Source organism: Amblyomma mixtum, chromosome 9 (genome assembly GCF_055824585.1).
Source record: "Amblyomma mixtum isolate Tamu chromosome 9, ASM5582458v1, whole genome shotgun sequence".
In the NCBI taxonomy this organism is placed as follows: Eukaryota; Metazoa; Arthropoda; class Arachnida; order Ixodida; family Ixodidae; genus Amblyomma; species Amblyomma mixtum.
The window spans coordinates 93,352,326-93,370,943 of NC_143020.1; the positions used below are offsets into that span (position 1 = coordinate 93,352,326).

Genomic DNA, 18,618 nt, shown 5'->3' on the forward strand with positions numbered 1-18,618 from the left:
TGTTATCTGATGCAGAGATATGAAGATATATGCAGATATATGAAGTATTTACAAGGTTTCATCACCCCGTCCTGCCTTTTTCTCTATCGCTATCGATTGAACCCTTACTGTCCCAACTGCCCCTGTATCTATGCGGACCTGGCCCATTGCCTCTTCTATTGCCCGGCTGCTCAGCAGCCGGGTTCCTACCCCTTACCTTCTCTATCCATCACCACCTGGCTCGATTGGCTTGGCGCTGAAGGGGAGGAAGAACAGCGACTTCTGGTCACCCAGGCGGTTGACATGCTCGGCCTGTCAATTATGGCCGAATAAAGGTCTACTGATACTACTACTACTTTACAAGGTTTCAGCAAGCGGTTTTAAAATCATCCCGAAACCAAACACTTCTAGGCAACAGATCACTAGAAGGAGGGCACGGAGGTGCATGCAACAAACAGGGAATGGCACACTGGCTCGCTGTCCATTTAGTCATATAATACGTGATGTGTGAAGAATATATCATTCGTCTGAAATGGGATTTGCAGGAACAACATTCGCAAAGCCGGTCCATCATGCGAGTTTTCCATAGCCTGTGTAGTACAGTTGTAACATGTCAAGACCTCTCCTTTATTCATTAAAGTCTCTCTGTCTCTCTAAAATATTGTTGCGAAGTAGATGACGAAGAAGCGGGCTGTGGCGCGGGACGGAGCTCTCGCGCTAGGCCCGCAGCCATTAAAAATCATATTTCATCGGTCATCATGTCGTTCGGTTCCTTGGCTTGCCGCCACGTATCTTCTTCGACATCTGACAAAGCAGTAAGATAGTGAACATTAATTCGCTTCTGGGTGCCGATGCAGGTATTTTCCTCGCGAAATCAACCACAGCTGTGTTTCATTTCTTGGTCTTTTCTAGCTCGTACAATTAAGTTCCGTTTACGGTGAAAGCGGTCTCTCAGTGATTATGACGCGGTGCCCAAGTAACGCAGGTCCACTTCAATTGGTCCTCAATATCCATTTAAAAGGCCAATCTTGAAATCTAAGAAGCGCGCAAGCATAAGGGCAAGGGGACAACAGACTGCCATTGTAGTACTGCATTTCAGTACGGAAATGCGCATTTAGAAGAATAGAAGACGTGAAACGTACTCAGTGTTTCATTTTTTGTTTAGTTTTGGCGCGCCATGCAGAAAACCTACACCTCTCCCTCAGAGCAAGCGAGTGTGAGGAGGAACGCGACCTTCCCTGTCTCTCAAAAGCCAGCTTTCCTCCATTGCCAAAGAAACATACATTGCCTCCGTTAGCGCTAACGGATCTGAAGCTGGTGCTCTTCTCGCAGCATTCGTGGAAAGGGATCGAAACAGTTTGACTACCCGTTTTATCCGCACCCGTTTACGCAATGACTGCCGATACGAAGAATAATTTGTATGCGCAGGAGACCACCACTGGCGCGTTCACGCGAATATCGGAGTACCGCAATATCCACAAAGCACTGGCCTTCGTGTCTTCTCACTTTCTGCTCATAAATGCGAAAAGGATGTGTGCTCTCTTTATTCACCGCTAGAGGTGGCAGTCAGCCAGCGTTCGGGTGCTTTAGCCGGCGCCGTGGGTTCGTTTTTGCAGTGAACACCTAACGGTACTCTTTTACAAGCCGGAGTTGCACTGGGACGTCCTTTCAATGAGCGCATTTCCGTGCTGAATCCGTCGGCGCCGTGGCTTAGTTGGTTAAAGCGCCTGTCTAGTAAACAGGAGATCGTGAGTTCGAATCTCGCCGGTGCCTCATTCTCTTTTTGCAGTGTACATCTAACGGTACTGTTTTAAAAGCCGGAGTTGCGCTGGGGCGTCCTTTCAATGGGCGGATTTCCGTGGTACGTCCGTCGGCGCCGTGGCTTAGTTGGTTAAAGCGCCTGTCTAGTAAACAGGAGATCGTGAGTTCGAATCTCGCCGGTGCCTTTAATTTTGTAGCGAATGCTACATTGGCCACGAACTTGCGATTTTCCGTCGCGGTGCTCCGTTGCCTAGCAACCACCGCAGCTGGCGGACGACGCCACTCGCCGCGCCATCTGGCATGACATCACACCAAGCGCCTCGCCGCGGAGCCGCCGCTGCCGTTTGGTATGACGTCACAGCGGTTGCCTCGTCGTTGCGCTCGCTTTTGCTACGTATATCCTGGCATAGCCGAGCTAAGGCACTGCCAACTTTTTTCATACCCCTTTAAACCATTGAGAACAAAAATTGGCAGGGTTTTAACATAGTTAAACCGAGTAGACGTGCGAAAGCATGTGTTTAGCCTGGTTGGCTCATGGTTTTGATTTGCTGAGTTGTTGGCACGTCTGGCGACGATATTAGACTCTGGTTAAGATCTCATCGACGTGAAGCTGATCTGATCTCTTGGCGCCGCACGTGCAAGTTGATGAAGACGACGACCTGCAATGCACAGCGCGACAGTATGTTGCAGTTTAACACGAGGCGTGTTCGGCTACATAGTTTATGTATATAGAACATTTAATCACTGTAATAAATGCAATGTTTAAAAAAAGCGCCATTACCCAAGTCCTCTCACGCAGTGGCCAGCGAAGCTGATCTCTTAGCGCCGCCATGGGTTCAGCTCCCAGTGGTGGATATTTGTGGGATTTATTTTTAACTAAACATGGCGTCTCTGTTGCTAGGCAACGGCCTAAGACCGAGGCAAGATTCATGCTCGATGTTGATGACCGTATGTGTGTTTTAGCTCTAAAGCTACCCGGCAGCGTACCGTTGAAATTTGTCTCTGTACCTGTATCAAAAAAGTAAGGCATTTTTTTTTCTCCGAAGTGCGCAGTGATAAACCATTATAGTCTCTACAGGATCATAGATAGTAAGTATTGCTTCCTAGGCTTCAACTACATCATTTGTTTCGGAATTCCTGGTTTCTGAGTATCTTTTTTCTGAAATGCTGTTCCTTGACAGTTCCCTACGCGTAAAAACATTAATTTAATTTGTGAATTGATAAAAAAAACGAAAATATAAAGCTTTACCACAAATGCTCTCTTATTCGGCTACTGGAGCAAAACGTAAGATCCGTCGCGGTGCCTAGATTGCTTAGACTGGTGACTCAAAGGTCACTGTGTCGAATGCCCATAAGCTGTATTATGTAAGCGCACGTCATGTAAGCACAGGTGGACAAAGTTAATCCGAAGCGGTTCACTATGTCGTGATTGCACATATTTTTACAATTACTTAAGCCAACAAAATCTTGAGATGGACCTGGACTTGCAGCAGGGATCAGACCATCTTGTAATCTAGGCCCGTATACCCAAAAAAAAAATCAGTTGAATACACTGGATGTCATCTGGATGCAAAGAAAAATAAATATCGGCTTAGTTTGGCGATTGTGGTTATGAAATTCCCTTCTTACATACAGTGAACACGTGCGATTTAATAACTGTCAGAACTTCTTCTGTGTACGGCTGTAATTCTAATCCTGCCCCTGTAGATGCGGATAGCACTTTAAACTTGTTCTGAAGGGTATTGATCGGATATCAAAATCAGCGAAGTCGAGTGGAACACAGGGGAGCTTTATTTCGTATGGACGCTTCTATTTAAATTGTTATAGTTCCCTTTGCTTAGCTGTGGCGCTACAATACGAGAAGTTGGCCGTCCTCTTGACAGGCCTTCAAGCATCTCCTGGCCAAAAACTTGCGTGTCTCCACGGGCGATTCCAGTTTGATACTAGGCTGATTTGCAGTCAGCACAGCCTCCTTATTGCGAGGGTTACCACTCACGCTGCCTGACTCTTTTGAGCGGCATATTATGCGGTCGCGTCGCACATATTTATTAGTCATCATGGCAATGACGGTGCATAATATAGGGTTCAATATTTCGATTATTGGCTTTTTCCGCAGCATTAAACTTCACTCTGAACATCTCAGAGCGCGTTTTAGGTGGCTTGTTGTGCGAGTTTCCCCGTCAGTTCTCATGCGGCAGAGGCAAGGTAATGTGAGAAGGTAAGACTGAAGGTCGATATTTCGTAGGTGTGCGCTTTCCAGGCTTCAAGGAGAGAACAGAATTTTGACAGCACTAATGCGAACACCCTTTCTAGGGAATGTTGTTTTAATATACAAATTATTTTGCAGAAAATACCGTTGTTCTCGCTTGACAAGTCGAAAAAGTAGCCATAAACTCGCATGTCGGCACACAAGTAGTGAGTATCTGTCAGAAGTGCAGTTCCTCCTCCTCGGGAACAGTTGGGGAAGCAGGATGTCTACCGCTCGAAGTCATCGCCGCAAAGGTAACGATTCTAACCCATCTACGTCATGTACTTCAAGGGAATAAAACTTACTGCACCGAGTCCATATAATCCACAGCAATCTGGCTTTGGTCAAGGTGTGCTGCTATTGCACCTTCCCGCCATCAGTCAGCCACGTAAACTACTGGCTCCAACTTTTCCTCCTTGGACTCTCTCACCTCTTGTAATCAAACAGTCCAGACTGGGTGTCACTGCGAAGAACGGCATGCCGCAGGCTGCGTTGATACAAGCTGCTCTGAACTACTTAGCTTAGCAGTATTCGCAAGACACACATATCTTCACTTATGGTTCAACTTCTCACGACTCCTCATCATGCGGCCTTTATGTGCCCTCATCACGCCAAATGATTTCATGGCGACTACAGCGTAGGACATCCTCCACCACAGCTTAGCTATACAGAATAAAAGAAGCTGTCTCCTATACCCTGCACCATAACCCAGGACGCTGAGTAATCTTCACGGACTCTCAAGGAGTGCTACAAACATTGTTCAGCCTACTGAAGATAACAAATCCTCAGCCAATTTCTTACGACATTAGATACCCGCACTACTTACTTTGGCTGTTGCTGAAGGCCACTGTATAATTTTTTTTTATGGATTCCAGCTCACTGCGGCATCCTGGCCAGCGAGAGAGCGGACGAAGCGGCCCGTCAAGGTCTACAGAACCGTAACTACAAGCGCATCTTATTCACAAAATCAGATGCGTCCCACCTTGCCGAACGATATACCCAGGATGAAAAGAACCGCCTCTGAAACTCGCCAAGTCATCATTACCCATTTCTCTCTTCCTTCGACCCACAGCTCTAATCAAGACTACAGCTCGGGCTTCCGCGTAATCTAGATACATCACCTCCGTCTTAATGTCGCATTTACGAACAGTCTACGATACCGTTTCAAGCAAGCAGACAGTCCGTATTGTGAAAACTGCGGCTCAATTGAGACTATACTTCATATTCTCTTCGAATGTCCACCGTATGCCAACTAACTTGCGCTTATGAACAATGCATGCAGTCCGCCACCTAAATGCCACTCACAGTGCAATTTATATTGGGTTCTTTACGCTGCTACAGACAGCAGCGACGGGCACTGATATTCTTATTTGCCTATTTAAATGCCATTGGTGTTTTAGACAAACTTTAAATTACCCGAACACTTGAACACCCCGCTGTACATGCGCAGAACTTGACTTGCGTCTCATCCAAAGATGCCATCATGCAGTTCAATGACCCTCTTCAATGACCGTACTCTTTTCTAGCACCCTTCTTCCATCTTTACTCCCCTTATCCCTCCCCTACGCAGAGTAGCATGTCAGCGAATACTGACGGCGGCTAAAATCTCTGTTCTTCATTAAAGAGCTCTCTCGCTCTCTGGTATACAGGGTCTGTTCTGAAAGTAGTAGGACTGATTTTTTCCTGGGCGAACGGGCGGACGAGAGGCGGTCTGCGCGTGCAGGATCGTTGAAGGAGGATATTGGGAATGCTAGGGAAAATCGGCAGTCGGCTCTCGGTCGTTGAAGACAGCAGGTCGCTTGTACAGTGAACCCCTGTCGAGACGTCTCGTCACGCAGAATCATAGAGCGTTTACTGAATCAGCGATACGCGATCATATTTTGTGCAAATCTTGGTAAAACGGGCAAAGAGACTCACGGCATGATTAAGGAGGCCTACGGTGACGCTGCCATGGGTAGATCAGATGTTTTTTTGAGTGGCACAAGCTGTTCCGAGAAGGTCAGGAAAGAGTGGAAGACGACGACCGCTCCGGACGCCCTTCGACCAGCAAGACCAAAGAAAATGTGTAGCAAGTGAAACATTTACTGAACAGTGACCGTAGGATGAGTATCAAAATGATTGCTGATGACTTGAGCATTCCTCAAACCCAAGTTTTTGAGATGGTGACAGAAAACGTAGCCATGAGGAAAGTGTGCGCGAAGTTTGTGCCGGGAGTGTTGTCAGAGGAGCAAAAGGCCAACAAGAAAGCGATCTTCCAGGATCTTCTTGATCATGTGAATGAGGACCCCGATTTTTTGCCCAGCACATGGCGGCAACGCTGCCTCAGGCCCCCTACAGCCCCGACTTGGCCCCGCCAGACTTTTTTCTATTCCTGAGAATGAAATCGACGCTCAAGGGGAAACATCACGGATAGGTAGAGGCGTTTCAACAGGCCGTGACGAGGGAGCTAAACAGCATTCCGGTCCAGGCGTTCCTGGAGGCGTACGAAAACTGGAAAACTTATTGGCAGCAGCGTGTAGGTGCGGAAGGGTGCTACTTTGCCAAATTCTAATCGTTTGTACTATTCTCTTGAATAAATTTGATGAAAAAAAATGAGTCCTACTACTTTCAGAACAGACCCTGTAAATGGCGCCCTTCGCATAAATAGATAGATAGATAGATAGATAGAACTTTTATTCACGTCAATTGCCAGACAACATAAATCAGGCCTACCAAAGCCTCAAAGGGCTTGAGTGGCAGCGCCTGGCAGACAGCTAACATTGGCAAAACAAAGGAAAATAGAGACGTTGCAATAAACTTTGCAAAAAAGAAAATGGTCACCAAACAGAATGAAACAAATATATAACTATTACAACATCAAGAAAGATTACAGTGATTTGAAATTAATACAGTAAATAGCTGAAATAACTACGGGGCAGGAAGCAACACGGAGACATACCGCAAAGTTTTTTTCAGGGTGTATTTAGTTTTCATGCGGAGTACAGTAGGAGGCAAGCTATTGAAACAAGCAGGTACATAGTAATGACGTGTGCGCTTACCGTACCGGGTTGAGGAGCGAGGAATGCAGTAGCGGTATTTTGGTCTTAAATCCCGAGCAGGGACATATGGAACGGTGAACTGACTGTACCAGAAGTGTTTTAGCACAATAGTTTCTGTTAACCCTTTACTGCACGATTTTTTATTTTATGATAAGATTATTTCAGGACATGCAGGCAGTCATAAAAATCACTATATGCACATGGAAATTTGATTCGCTGGTTATCAACATTTTTTATTGGCTGAAAAATGGTATGTTGCATATTTGCAACAATGTGCACAATGAAAACACCTTGCAAAGCTGAACACCGTTCTTGGTGAGAATGAAATACAAATAATGACCACTGAATCAACCACAGTAAAACGCTCATTTCATTGTGTGATACACGTAGAAGCAATTGCTCTTGTTTGTAGAGCAGAGATGAATGCCACACTTAGAACAGTAGCTCATGCAGATTCCGGTGCACTTGGGAAACTTGCAGCGCTGCCTCTTTTGGCTCCAAAGAACCCAGTGGCCAACCTGAAAGAATATATGTGATTATAACCTTTGAAACAACTCATGATTGTTTAGAAATTATACCTCATCTAGCCGAACATCCTGTGTAGGAGTGGGTGCAGTTGGGCCCCTCTTCTTCTTCACCTCAATGGCTTGTTCAATAGATTCGCTGCTTGGTCTGCCCCTTTTCTTCAGCTGCTTTTTTCCCGCCTTGCAGAGTGATGTAGCCTGTTCTGTCAAGAAAAACAACCAAGGTGCACATTGTTGCATATGTGCAACATACCAACTTTAACGCGCCAGAAACAAAATATTGCATTATAAGAACGTTTTCTGCCTTACACACATTAACAATGATGCGTAGTAAAGACTAAACAATTTCACTGCACATTATCCAGTTCAGAAAGGCATAAAAAACGGCAAAACTTACCGTTGTTACAGCACGTGAGCGCGCGAAGCATCCACCATGTTTGTTATGGCTGTGATTCCACTGAAGCAGGACAGATGGCAGCACACACGATGGCGCGCTTTTCAAACCTATGTTGCAGAAATGCAACAACGAGCACAGGAAGCTCCAACTCAGATTTCCTTTTGTTTTTGGAGCCATTTATGCTAATGTTGCATATATGCAACAACGTGCAGTAAAGGGTTAATAAAGAGTTAAAACTTGGAAGCTTTAGTCTTCTAAAAATATCAATGTCATTACCAATGGACAGGTCGTAAGCAATATTCTTTAGAAGCAAACGCAAAAGCGAATTCACCCTATGTTGCCAGCGAACCGTGCAGTGACCATAAACAGTAATTCCGTACCTAAGTACACTATAGGCTAGAGCATGTACAACACATTTACGGACAGAAAAAGGCATAAAATATCTAATGTTATACAGGACACACGATACAGCACGAAGCCTTTGGCAAACAAAAGAAAGGTGCGATTTCCAAGAGAGATCACTGTCGAAGGTCAGGCCAAGATATTTGACCGAATGCGCATATTCAACTGGTACACAGTTGCAATTAAGACAGGAGGAAGTATGCAAATAAACAAGGTCAGTTAATTCAACTTGTTTTAATGGGTTATGAAAACAGATCAGTTTTGTTTTAGAAGTATTAACATTAATAAGATTAAACTTAAACCAGTCCATGGCTTTAATAGCAGCTATCTGTAATGCTGTAACAGCATCAGTGTATTTCTTTGCACATGCAACAATAACAGTGTCATCAGCATACTGAAACAGCAAAGATGGCACACTGTTAGCAAGGTCGTTAACGTATAGATTGAATAATAAAGGACTTAATATAGAACCTTGCGGGACTCCAGAGGCAATTGCCGTGAAATCGCTATGGAATCTTGAAATCGACACATATTGGCGCCTATCTTGTAAAAAGTTAGTAAGCAGTTCCAAAAACGAACCTCGAAATCCCAGCGCAGAAAGTTTATCAAGCAAAAGAACGTGGCAGATGCTATCAAAAGCCTTGCTTACGTCCAGAAAAAGAGAACATGCGACTTGATTCTTATCAAAAGCTGAATTTAGCACGTCAGAGAATTCTTCAAGAAGAACCGTTGTTCCTTTTCCTGCTATAAAGCCGTACTGACAAGGTGATAGAACACTGTGCGTATTCAAAAAATTCGTCATGGTGAGTAATAGATGCTTCTCAAAAATTTGGCCAATGCATGGTAGAATAGAGATAGGTCGGTAATTACTCATAATGTTTCTGGAGCCACCCTTGTACAAAGGTATAACTTTAGCAGTTTTCATTGAAGCAGGTATTATACCAGTAGAAATGATAGTGTTAAGGATAACTAGTAGAACACCTTTAATCACTTCAAAATTTCTGCACAATTCAGAAATCGTGAGGCCGTCATGACCAGGAGATTTGCTACGTTTAAGACTGAAAAGTATACACCTTAAATCACTTTCAGTAATATCAGGAAGGAAAGCAGATTCCATCACACTGAGAGGCATAGGACAGTCGGTAGGAGGGGTTCGAGATGCACCAGAGACCAGAGAAAAAAAATTGTTGAAGTCATTCGCAATGCTCTGTCCATCTTTATGAAAATGCGAGATGAAATATGTATCATTGTAGATAGCAGCGCTCCCTCCTTTCAGACTATTCACCAATGACCATGTTTTCTTGCTGTTAAAACGTGCGTCACTAAACTGAGACCTAAAGTGGTTGCGCTTGGCCAGACGGATCATGGCGTTGACACGGTTTCGTTCATGTTTAAACTGCAGTCGTAGCTGAGAACAGTTTGGGGCACGTCTTGATCGAGCCCAGAGCAGATCCTTCTCTTTAATGGCTGCCAATATTGCGGGAGACATCCACTTATTGTCTAAATTTCGTTGTTTAACATTCACCATGCGGGAAGATTCTGCTTTGTGTGAACGAAAAACATCGACGAACCGATCATATAGGTCCGCAGGGGACACACTGTGTATAAAAGAATCCCAATCATGCTTTGCTATTCTTTCGTCAAGACGCTTATAATCAAGTACTGAGACCTTTTGCTTGCTGTGCATAGATGCAGGATGGCTGGAACTATCTGTTAACGAGCAACAAATGAAATAGTGGTCTGCAAGCTTGACCTCAACCACAGCAGACCGCACCGACAGGTTTTGAGAACGCACGTTGATGTGGTCGATGCAAGACGCGACCAGCTGCCCAGCTAAGTATTCCTCACGTGTAGGGCTGTGGATTGTAGTCGCTAGCCCCCACTTTGATAAAGTGTCCAGATAATCTGCGACCGTTGACACAGTGGGGCGTAAAATATCGATATTCATATCACCGATAATGCACACGTGTTCTTCGCGGGAGAACGATGATAATGCAAAATCTAGCTCAGCTAAAAAGATTCGACCGTTACAACACGGAGGGCGGTAAATTGTGAGAAGAACCAGCGACAACCAAGGTGTACTTAGGCGGAGCGCAACTACTTCTGCTTGAGTGAAAGGAACACTAATTTCAGAAACGGACCAAGAATCCTTAACAAAAACTGCGATTCCTCCTCCCATTCTTTGTAAACGAGTGTAAGAATATAACTGGTAGCCTGGCAGCGAGAACTGTAGTAACACGTCTGACGAAGCGTTCACTTCACTGAGAGCAATGACGTCAAAACTTAAGTGAAAAGGGTGAATTAACGCACAAAAATGGTCCCAGTGTTTCCGTATACTGCGAATATTAACATGAGTAAACTGAAATGAATTGCCTGTTTGATACTGAAAGAACTTCCGAACTTCAGAAAAATCGGAACACTTCACGAAACCTGTATCAGACATGGTTATGTTAGTTTCTCAAGATCCGAAAACTTGTTGATGCGAATGAGAGGTGCGCCTTCGGACCGCTTTGCAAGGACCTTCCCATTTTTGGTCCAGACGAACTCAAAACCCTTTTGTTTGCCCTGAGACCTTGCTAGTCGGAACAGCTCGCGATTAACCCGAGACAGGTTATCGTTAAAAAACAGCCGAGGAGACTGGTCGTCTTGCACCAAATCAGGAAGGCCCTTCCGAGCTCCGAGCCATTTCTGCTTAACAGAAACCGACTGAGTCTGTACTAGGATCGGTGGGATATAGTCGCCTCTGGACGGTAGCCGATGGACTGCTGAGATATCTGCTGGTTGAAAATCGGTAATGTTTAGTTTGCCTGCTAAGGTACTTAAGAAAGTGTGCAAGTTTTCATCAGATTTGACCGGAAGGCCGTGAATCTCGAAGTTACATCGTCTGCTGTATTGTTCGAGATCATTTATCTCTCCACTCATCCTGTCAATCACTTCTTTCTGGGAAACTACTGTTGAAGACAGTGATTGAACTTGTGACCGAAGATCTGCAAGCTCAGCCTGATTAGTGGTCACTCCAGCAAGCACAGAGTCATACCGTGACGAAAGGAAGTCAATAGCTGACTGTATGTCCTCGACTGCTGAAGCAACCTTTTCACTAGCTTCCTTGACCAACAACAGTTCTTCCATTTTCACCATCAGTGCTGATACAGTGGTAGTCAAAGTATCCAGCTTCACATTCAGAGCAGACAGTTGCTGCGAGAACGAACCACCATCGGGGTTGGATGCTACGTCAGGTTGCGCCACCGAATCATCCTTGCATGAAGGACACTTCCATGTTTCACGTGTTACCGTACTCATCTTCTTGTAGGCGTTATCAGTAACTGACGAGCAGTTTTTCCCCAAGTGAAATTCGCCCTCACAGGCACAGCAAGTCATAAATTTCCCATCTTTCGGTATGGCTTTTGAGCAAGAAGTACACAAAGAAGACATGGTGCAGTCAGCGGCAAAACACGAAAAGTGATGAATTACAACAGGTGTAACCAACACTCACCTGCCAAAAGCGAAGCAAACGTTTAGACCGGGACAAAGGTTTGCCGCTGACTGCAACGGTCCACGAAGTTGACGGTCTTTAAATAGTCGGTGATCGGCGCCAGGGGGACATCTTTGGCAGGTCCAGAGCGAATGAAGGCAAGGATGGCTTGCGATGTCGAAACAACAGCTTTCTTGAGCCGCATGCGCAGATCAGTCACCCGAAGCAGTTGCGAAGGTGATAGCCGTTGAAGATACGAGCCGCTTTCCGGCTGATACTGTCCCCTGGCTTGCAGAGCTCACCTGCCAAAAGCGAAGCAAACGTTTAGACCGGGACAAAGGTTTGCCGCTGACTGCAACGGTCCACGAAGTTGACGGTCTTTAAATAGTCGGTGATCGGCGCCAGGGGGACATCTTACAGTAGAGATGCTTCATCTGACTCAAATAGTATGAATTAATCATTTGCTACTGGTTAGAAAATTGTTACTGGCAAATTTGCATGCTCTTCTGCGTGGGGAACGGGGATGAGGGTATGCTTTGCTCGGGTGAAGGAGTTGTGGCGAACTCAGTACATTGCGAATGGCAGTAAAGCTAATGTCACTAAATTTGTGCGTGTGGCACCACGCGAATGCCATTAAAGCGAAAGGCAGTAAGCACTTCAGGACATTAAATTTGCGTGCGTGGCACGGGTATTTGGCTCGGAAGTAGCTTCTGCTTCAGTCATCCCAACACGCAATACGTACGTACGCCGCGTCTAGAAACATCTTCACCGCGTGGGAAAGCAGGGCTTCTGAAGACTGACGCCGTGTTTCGAGGGAAAAGGAGATCACATGGGTTCAAAGACAGCTAAGAAGAAAACTTTGGCGGGTTAAAGGAAGTGTTTTGTTGCGGAAGCAACACTACGCTAGGTGTGAGCGATTTCACGGAGCCCCGAAGAGCCCTAACTGCGCATCCGCGAGGAGCGAGTGCGAGACAGTTACTGCTTAATTTCCTTTCCTCAAATAAAATTTTCATTACCTTCATTACGGCCCCTTTTTATCTTCTTTCACTCCCACTTCCTCCCTTCCTCTAAAAACGGATGACGGATGTTCACCGAGATATGTGAGAAAGTTAATGCGTAATTTCCTTTCCTCAAACACAATTTTCATTTTCTTCATTACGGCCCTACTTTCTCTTTCTTCTTTCACTCCGACTTCCTCCCTTCCTGTACGGTGCGGTTCAGGTGTCCTCCGAGATGACAGAGAATTACTGCTCCATTTTCTTTCCTCAAAAAGCGTTGCGTTCAAAGGGCAAGGCATCGCGCCGATAGGGGTGGTGGCGTTCCGTGGACTCCCTGGCAGCGCTACAACACGCTGTCGCGTTCCACTCCTAAAGGCGAAGCATGAGCGTCATTAATTAGCAGTTCATTAGTATTTTGTCACTGATCAATAATAAGCTATTAATTAGCCAGTAATCAGTTGTGACGTCATTCAGCGGTGACGTCACCAGTGCCACAGAGGCAGTCAAAGTGGTGCGGGAAACGCTTTCGCCTCTACGCACTTTAGACAAAGTGCCCCTGAGATGCCGCCGCCGCTGCGATTGCCGCGCCGTTGCTTCCGCAACTCTAGTCGGGATGGCCATTGGTCAAACAACAGCCAATTTTTTTTTCTTTCCATAACAACTGACTGCCTGGGTCATACCTCAATATTATGGACCAAAGCATTTTTGAAGGAAAGAGTTTTTGAACGGAATCTTTTTTTTATACATTGTAAGATTTCACTATAACGATCAATATATCCGGAGATCTCCCGTCGGCAGGCTTGCATTTTTTTGATAATAACGTGTTTCCTATTGTCAAAAACTTTCCCCATTGGATTTCTATAGCAGTCGTAACTGCTCGATGCGAGCGGTGGAAACTCCTTAAAAGAAAGATTTTGACGCACATTGGAAGAATGGACCATTAACTTCAATGTTACCGTAGCGGTACCTTACAGGTTTCCAATATTCAAAATTTTTGTCCAAGAATGTCTCCGCCTCAAGATATCGAAGTGATCAAAGTCGCTTTCATGCCGAAGACGGGGAGAATACGAACAAAAGAGGTACATGATTATCAGGGGCCGATCTCGTCAGGTATCCTTGCGAGCTGATCACTGTTAATAGTTTTCACCAATACCACAAGGCAGCAAGTGGCAGTTTCTATGAAAAAGACTTCGGTGTCGAACTTCGGGCGTATACGTAGATATAAATTAACAGAATATTCATGTTTTTAGCGTCTTTCCAATGTTTCCAATACAATTTTCCTAACTTTTTTTTCGTTTTTTTTTTCAGCACTCCATACCCCTGTAAATTTTGCGACGGTGGTCTTTCCGAATCCGCTGTTCAGATACTATCGCCTTCAGTGCAATTTAAAATTCCCGAAAGCTATGAATCAATTAAGAAAAATTGTTTAACTTCTTCATCCTTTATCTTCAAGGTCATATTGTATTTCGAGCGTATTGGAGTAAAGGAGCCCACCATAAATATAAAAGAGTATGCATGGTGGGACTGTAAAAGGGACTGGAAAGTAAAGTGTCCCAGCTCGCACGAATAGGCGAAGAAGCGCATTTCATGCGTGTTGTTTGAAGGAGGGAGGAAGGGGGAGAAGGATGTAGTTCGGCTGCATTGTGCCTAAATGAATGTAAACGGGTAAAAATAATAGCGTCGCGCTCAGGTATACTTTGACATTTGCATACGGTGTGCTACTTGCGCCGCGAAAATGATCCCGGCGTAAAAGAGCATTAAAATTCAGGTGCTAGTAACGAGCTTCCGCCAAGGGGAGAAAAAAGAAACATTGTTTCCGCCCGGGATCGAGCCGAGGACCTAGCGCGTGTGAGGCGCACGTGATAACCACTACACCACGGAATTTTTTTTTTCTTTATTGCCTGACTTCGGCAAGAACCACAATACACAAATACACTTACAGAGCACAACGAGCAGCATTTAACAACACTATCCGCCTGGTGGGATGTGGCTTCGTCTCTTTAAAACTCTTTAAGCGCTACCAAAAGCTTCACTCTTGCGAGCCACTCGGGAGCTTCAGGAGCAAGTTTCGGAAGTGCATACATAAGTACATTGAAATACACCACGGGAACAGCTGCCAGGTTGGCAAGCGCTCTTTTTTTCTTTATTGCCTTGATTTGACACATACCATTCAACAAAACAAACAATCAACAAAACACACTAAACGCTAGTACATACACACGGCACTGTCGTGGTCAGCCAGCATGAATCTGGCTTCGTCAGATTAAAATTCACGCAAATTGCGCAGAGGCTCTAGTCTCGAAAGCCACTCCGGAGGCTCTGCAGCGGCTTTCTGCATGGCTAGAAACCATTCCATGTTTTCCCGAAAGTAAGTTCAGGGAGTTCTTGCGTCTTTGTCACAATGGTAGCCTGCCATTCTGGAGCGTCATATACAGCGGAGGCCTATCAGCATTATTAAGTCAAACGGTACCCCATCCTTATTTTCTACGGGTAAGAACCGGATTCCATACGGGTCTAGTGGCAATTCTTTCTTTAGAGTTCGCTGCAATATGCGGTTACGTCCTTAGTTCGCGAATGTACGAACAAAGCGTCTAGGACGATGCGCCTACGTCACAGCTTGAAACAAACGCATTCGGCGGAATACCGTTCTCTGGCTGTAGTCGTTATTGAGAAGCCCACCATGCGTAGTCGTGTAACTGAAAATGACTGCAGTTTTCTGTCGCCGATCTAAGCGGCGAAGAAAGAAAGAAGAGAAGAAGAAGGGGCAGTAAATGGAGCGACTGCATCGCGGAGAGAGAAATGAAACAAAGATAAGAAAGAAGGTAACTGAAACTGAAGCCGGGCAAAAAGGAGTAAAAGACAGTGAGCCAGAAACAAGGGACACTGGCAAAGTCCGAGGAAACCGTCTCCGCCGAGGTGGAAGCTTGGTGGCGTCGGCGCTAAACCACCGCAAGGCAGAGTAAACCGCTAGGTGTGCTGAGCTACGAACTATCGGGGTGCGGCAGCAGCGGCTGTACATTCGGGGACAAAAGTCTCCGGACCACGTGTTCCTCAAACGAAGCTTATAGCCCTACTATCAGACAGCGGCTGGAGACCGCACTTGCGGAGGTGAAAGAACAAAAATTTAACTTTTACCTCCACAAGTGTGGTCTCCAGCCGCCGACCAATAGCAGAGCTATCGGCTTCGCTAGAGGAACACGTGGTCCGGAGACTTTTGTCTCCGACTGTACATTGGCTTAGGCGGAAGATACTGTTATGCTCAGGCTTGCGAGCACCATCGTCAGCGTGAAGACTCAGGAGTACTTTCCACTGATAGAGAAGCTCAACGTCGGTGTTGAGGAGTACAATTAGGCAGTCAAGGAAACAACAACTGTAAGAAAGAGAGTTGAGGTTTGCTGCCTCAGCGGCGAGCGCTGCCGAAGGAGAGGAAGAAGACAGAAGACGAAGCTGACGAAGCTCGGGTGCGCGCTTGCGAACGCCGGCCTGCTGAGCAGCACTGCTGGGACAAGGACTGTGGCCGTCCACACTCACTGTGCGAGTTTCCACATTACACAACCAATAACGGATATCGTTGATTGTGTCAACTTGGCCGTAGCCACAGTAGTTATCCTTTTGCGTTTTCCCTCACTTCTTTCACGGTTTTGCTGTACCAGTAAAGTTGAGTTTATGGGGTTCGGCTTCCCAAAGCGACTCAGGCTATGAGGGACGCTGTAGTAGAGGGCTCCGCTAATTTAGACCAATGAATAGATTAGACCTGTCAACAGAATTTCGCTACTACGGAAATGCTAGGTAAATGGTCATTTAAGACGACCCCGTGCCTGCTCAAAACAGCAGTTTAGGTAGAGGCTTGCCATCTCGGCAAGCTTTCCGTCTCAGCAAGTCTCAGCAGCTGTGATTTGTGTTCGCTGCTGTAACCATTAAATTAACTGTAGCACAAATACTACGAGGTAACTACTCCTGTACTATAAAATTTACCTGCAAATTTAGGCTCCGCTGACAAAAAACAAAACCGTAAGCAACAGGCAGAGGCTTTGGGCAATTTTGGCCTATAAGAAGGGATTTATATGGTGCAACTGCATGCACTAAAACAAATTAAGGGGGAACGGGAAGGGCATCAACAGAGACCTCAACATGATGCCGAATGTGTGGTGCCATGCATCTTAGAAACATTCTGGCATCATGAACACACGCACCAAGTACCACCGATGTCTCACATTTTTTTGCGGATTGACAGTTGCCTTTGATTTAAAAAAAAATATCGCCACAGAAGCAACGTACTACCTGCCCTTCACCGGGGCATATAAGTGTAAAAGTAACTGAATTTCATACCTCGAGAAACTCAGCGCGCAAATATATTCTGGAATATCACTTCAGCATGCATACATTCGGGTGATTTATTACTTAAAAGAAACAAGGACGGCCCCAAAACAGCTGCTACAAAATGTGTTTAAAGCGCTGTCCACTCATAGCATCTCACATCACGAGTCGATCACGCACAAAACTTCCTTCCCGATTTATCATCCCACAGGGAGAACAGAGGCAGAAGCGGCAACAGTTCTTCACTTAATGTCTTCAACGCTGGTGGACTTCGTTGTGCAGACTTCATTTTTGACATATCCCTACAAAAGAAAATGAATTGGAGTGCAGTCATGAGATTGCGGCGGCCAGGCAGTGGTGCCAGAGCATCCTATCCACTTCCTTGGAAAACTGTGCACATGAAATTGTGCAGCACGTGACGAGTATTGCGCAGAAGGGTCAACGTGCTTCTCCAAACATCAAAGCACATCAAGGACAACAATTCTCCAGCACAACAAACGGCAAGCCGTATGTAAGTAAATAAATAAAGATGTATAGATCCTATATGTCAGTGTTGCTTCAAAGAATGTTGAGCCAGTGATTATCGAATAAAAATTCCTCAAAAATTCACGACTTTACATTGCCATTATTGGGACTTGTGAGACCAAGGTTACACATACTGAGCAACCCCTGGCAACCAATCATTAATTTATCTGATACCTGCAACAGTGATGAGTTTACTGAAATCTGTTGGGCAGGTTGTGATGACGTCACAAGGTTACGTGACCCAGGTGGCCCACCTGGGCATCCGGTGCGCCCGTTTGCTCCGGCCACTCCGGCTCCGAGGCTTCAAACGGCAGAAAACGCCGACTCCGGACAATTTTTTTATCCGACAGGGGGATACTAAGGGTGGCGGGTTAAAACACATATTCGAACATCCATGCCTTGTCTCGTCCAGCTCCACGGTACCACCACGGCGCCAGCGCTAGACTTGACTTCTTAAAACGGCGTCGAATGACGCTTAATCCCATGAACCTTGCAAACATTTAAGGCCCATAAAACCTAGAGTAGACACCATCCCATGATGGAGTGCGTTGAGAGACGCTTCTGTCTCGGGATGGCAGGTGGTGTGTTCCAACCTGGGTGTGGTGTTCACATGGCATTCGCTAGCACGACAGTGTTCAGTCGAGAAGTCATTAGCACCCACCCTGTTCGAGCATGGGCCGATGGAATTGCGTAGTGGCCCAGGTTTGCCTGACGGCAAGGGCCGGACCCGGTCTGGTATGCGGTTCCTGAATGGCTGCAGGCTTGTGCAACGTCTGTGCAGTGAGGGTTAGAAGGAGTTTTCTCCGTGCCTGTCTACTGAACAGACCTTTAGCATAGGTTCGACCAAGAGGGAATCAGCGGCTGGGCCCGCCAGTAATGGTTGCATCCATTAACTTCATCATGGCCGCGACTTTGCTTGACAACGAGTTTGATTACCTTTGTCAAGATCAACGGCGC

The 18,618-nt window shown here is 45.8% G+C and overlaps 1 protein-coding gene and 2 non-coding genes across 3 annotated transcripts; 2 read left to right on the forward strand and 1 right to left on the reverse strand.

The window, feature by feature from the left end:
- Positions 1-1,678: 1,678 nt before the first annotated feature.
- Positions 1,679-1,752, forward strand: TRNAT-AGU (transfer RNA threonine (anticodon AGU)). Its single transcript has one exon. It is a non-coding gene; the product is annotated as a tRNA-Thr (tRNA).
- A 99-nt stretch (positions 1,753-1,851) lies between these two features.
- TRNAT-AGU (transfer RNA threonine (anticodon AGU)) lies at positions 1,852-1,925 on the forward strand. The gene has a single exon. It is a non-coding gene; the product is annotated as a tRNA-Thr (tRNA).
- A 5,455-nt stretch (positions 1,926-7,380) lies between these two features.
- Positions 7,381-8,165, reverse strand: LOC149330161 (uncharacterized). The gene is made up of 3 exons (XM_089559752.1): positions 7,948-8,165; positions 7,605-7,753; positions 7,381-7,544 (listed from the first exon to the last, which is right to left on the reverse strand). The coding sequence occupies exons 1-3, from the start codon at positions 7,976-7,978 to the stop codon at positions 7,392-7,394; spliced, it is 333 nt and encodes a 110-aa protein (XP_089415878.1). The 5' UTR covers positions 7,979-8,165; the 3' UTR covers positions 7,381-7,391.
- Between the last annotated feature and the right edge of the window lie 10,453 nt (positions 8,166-18,618).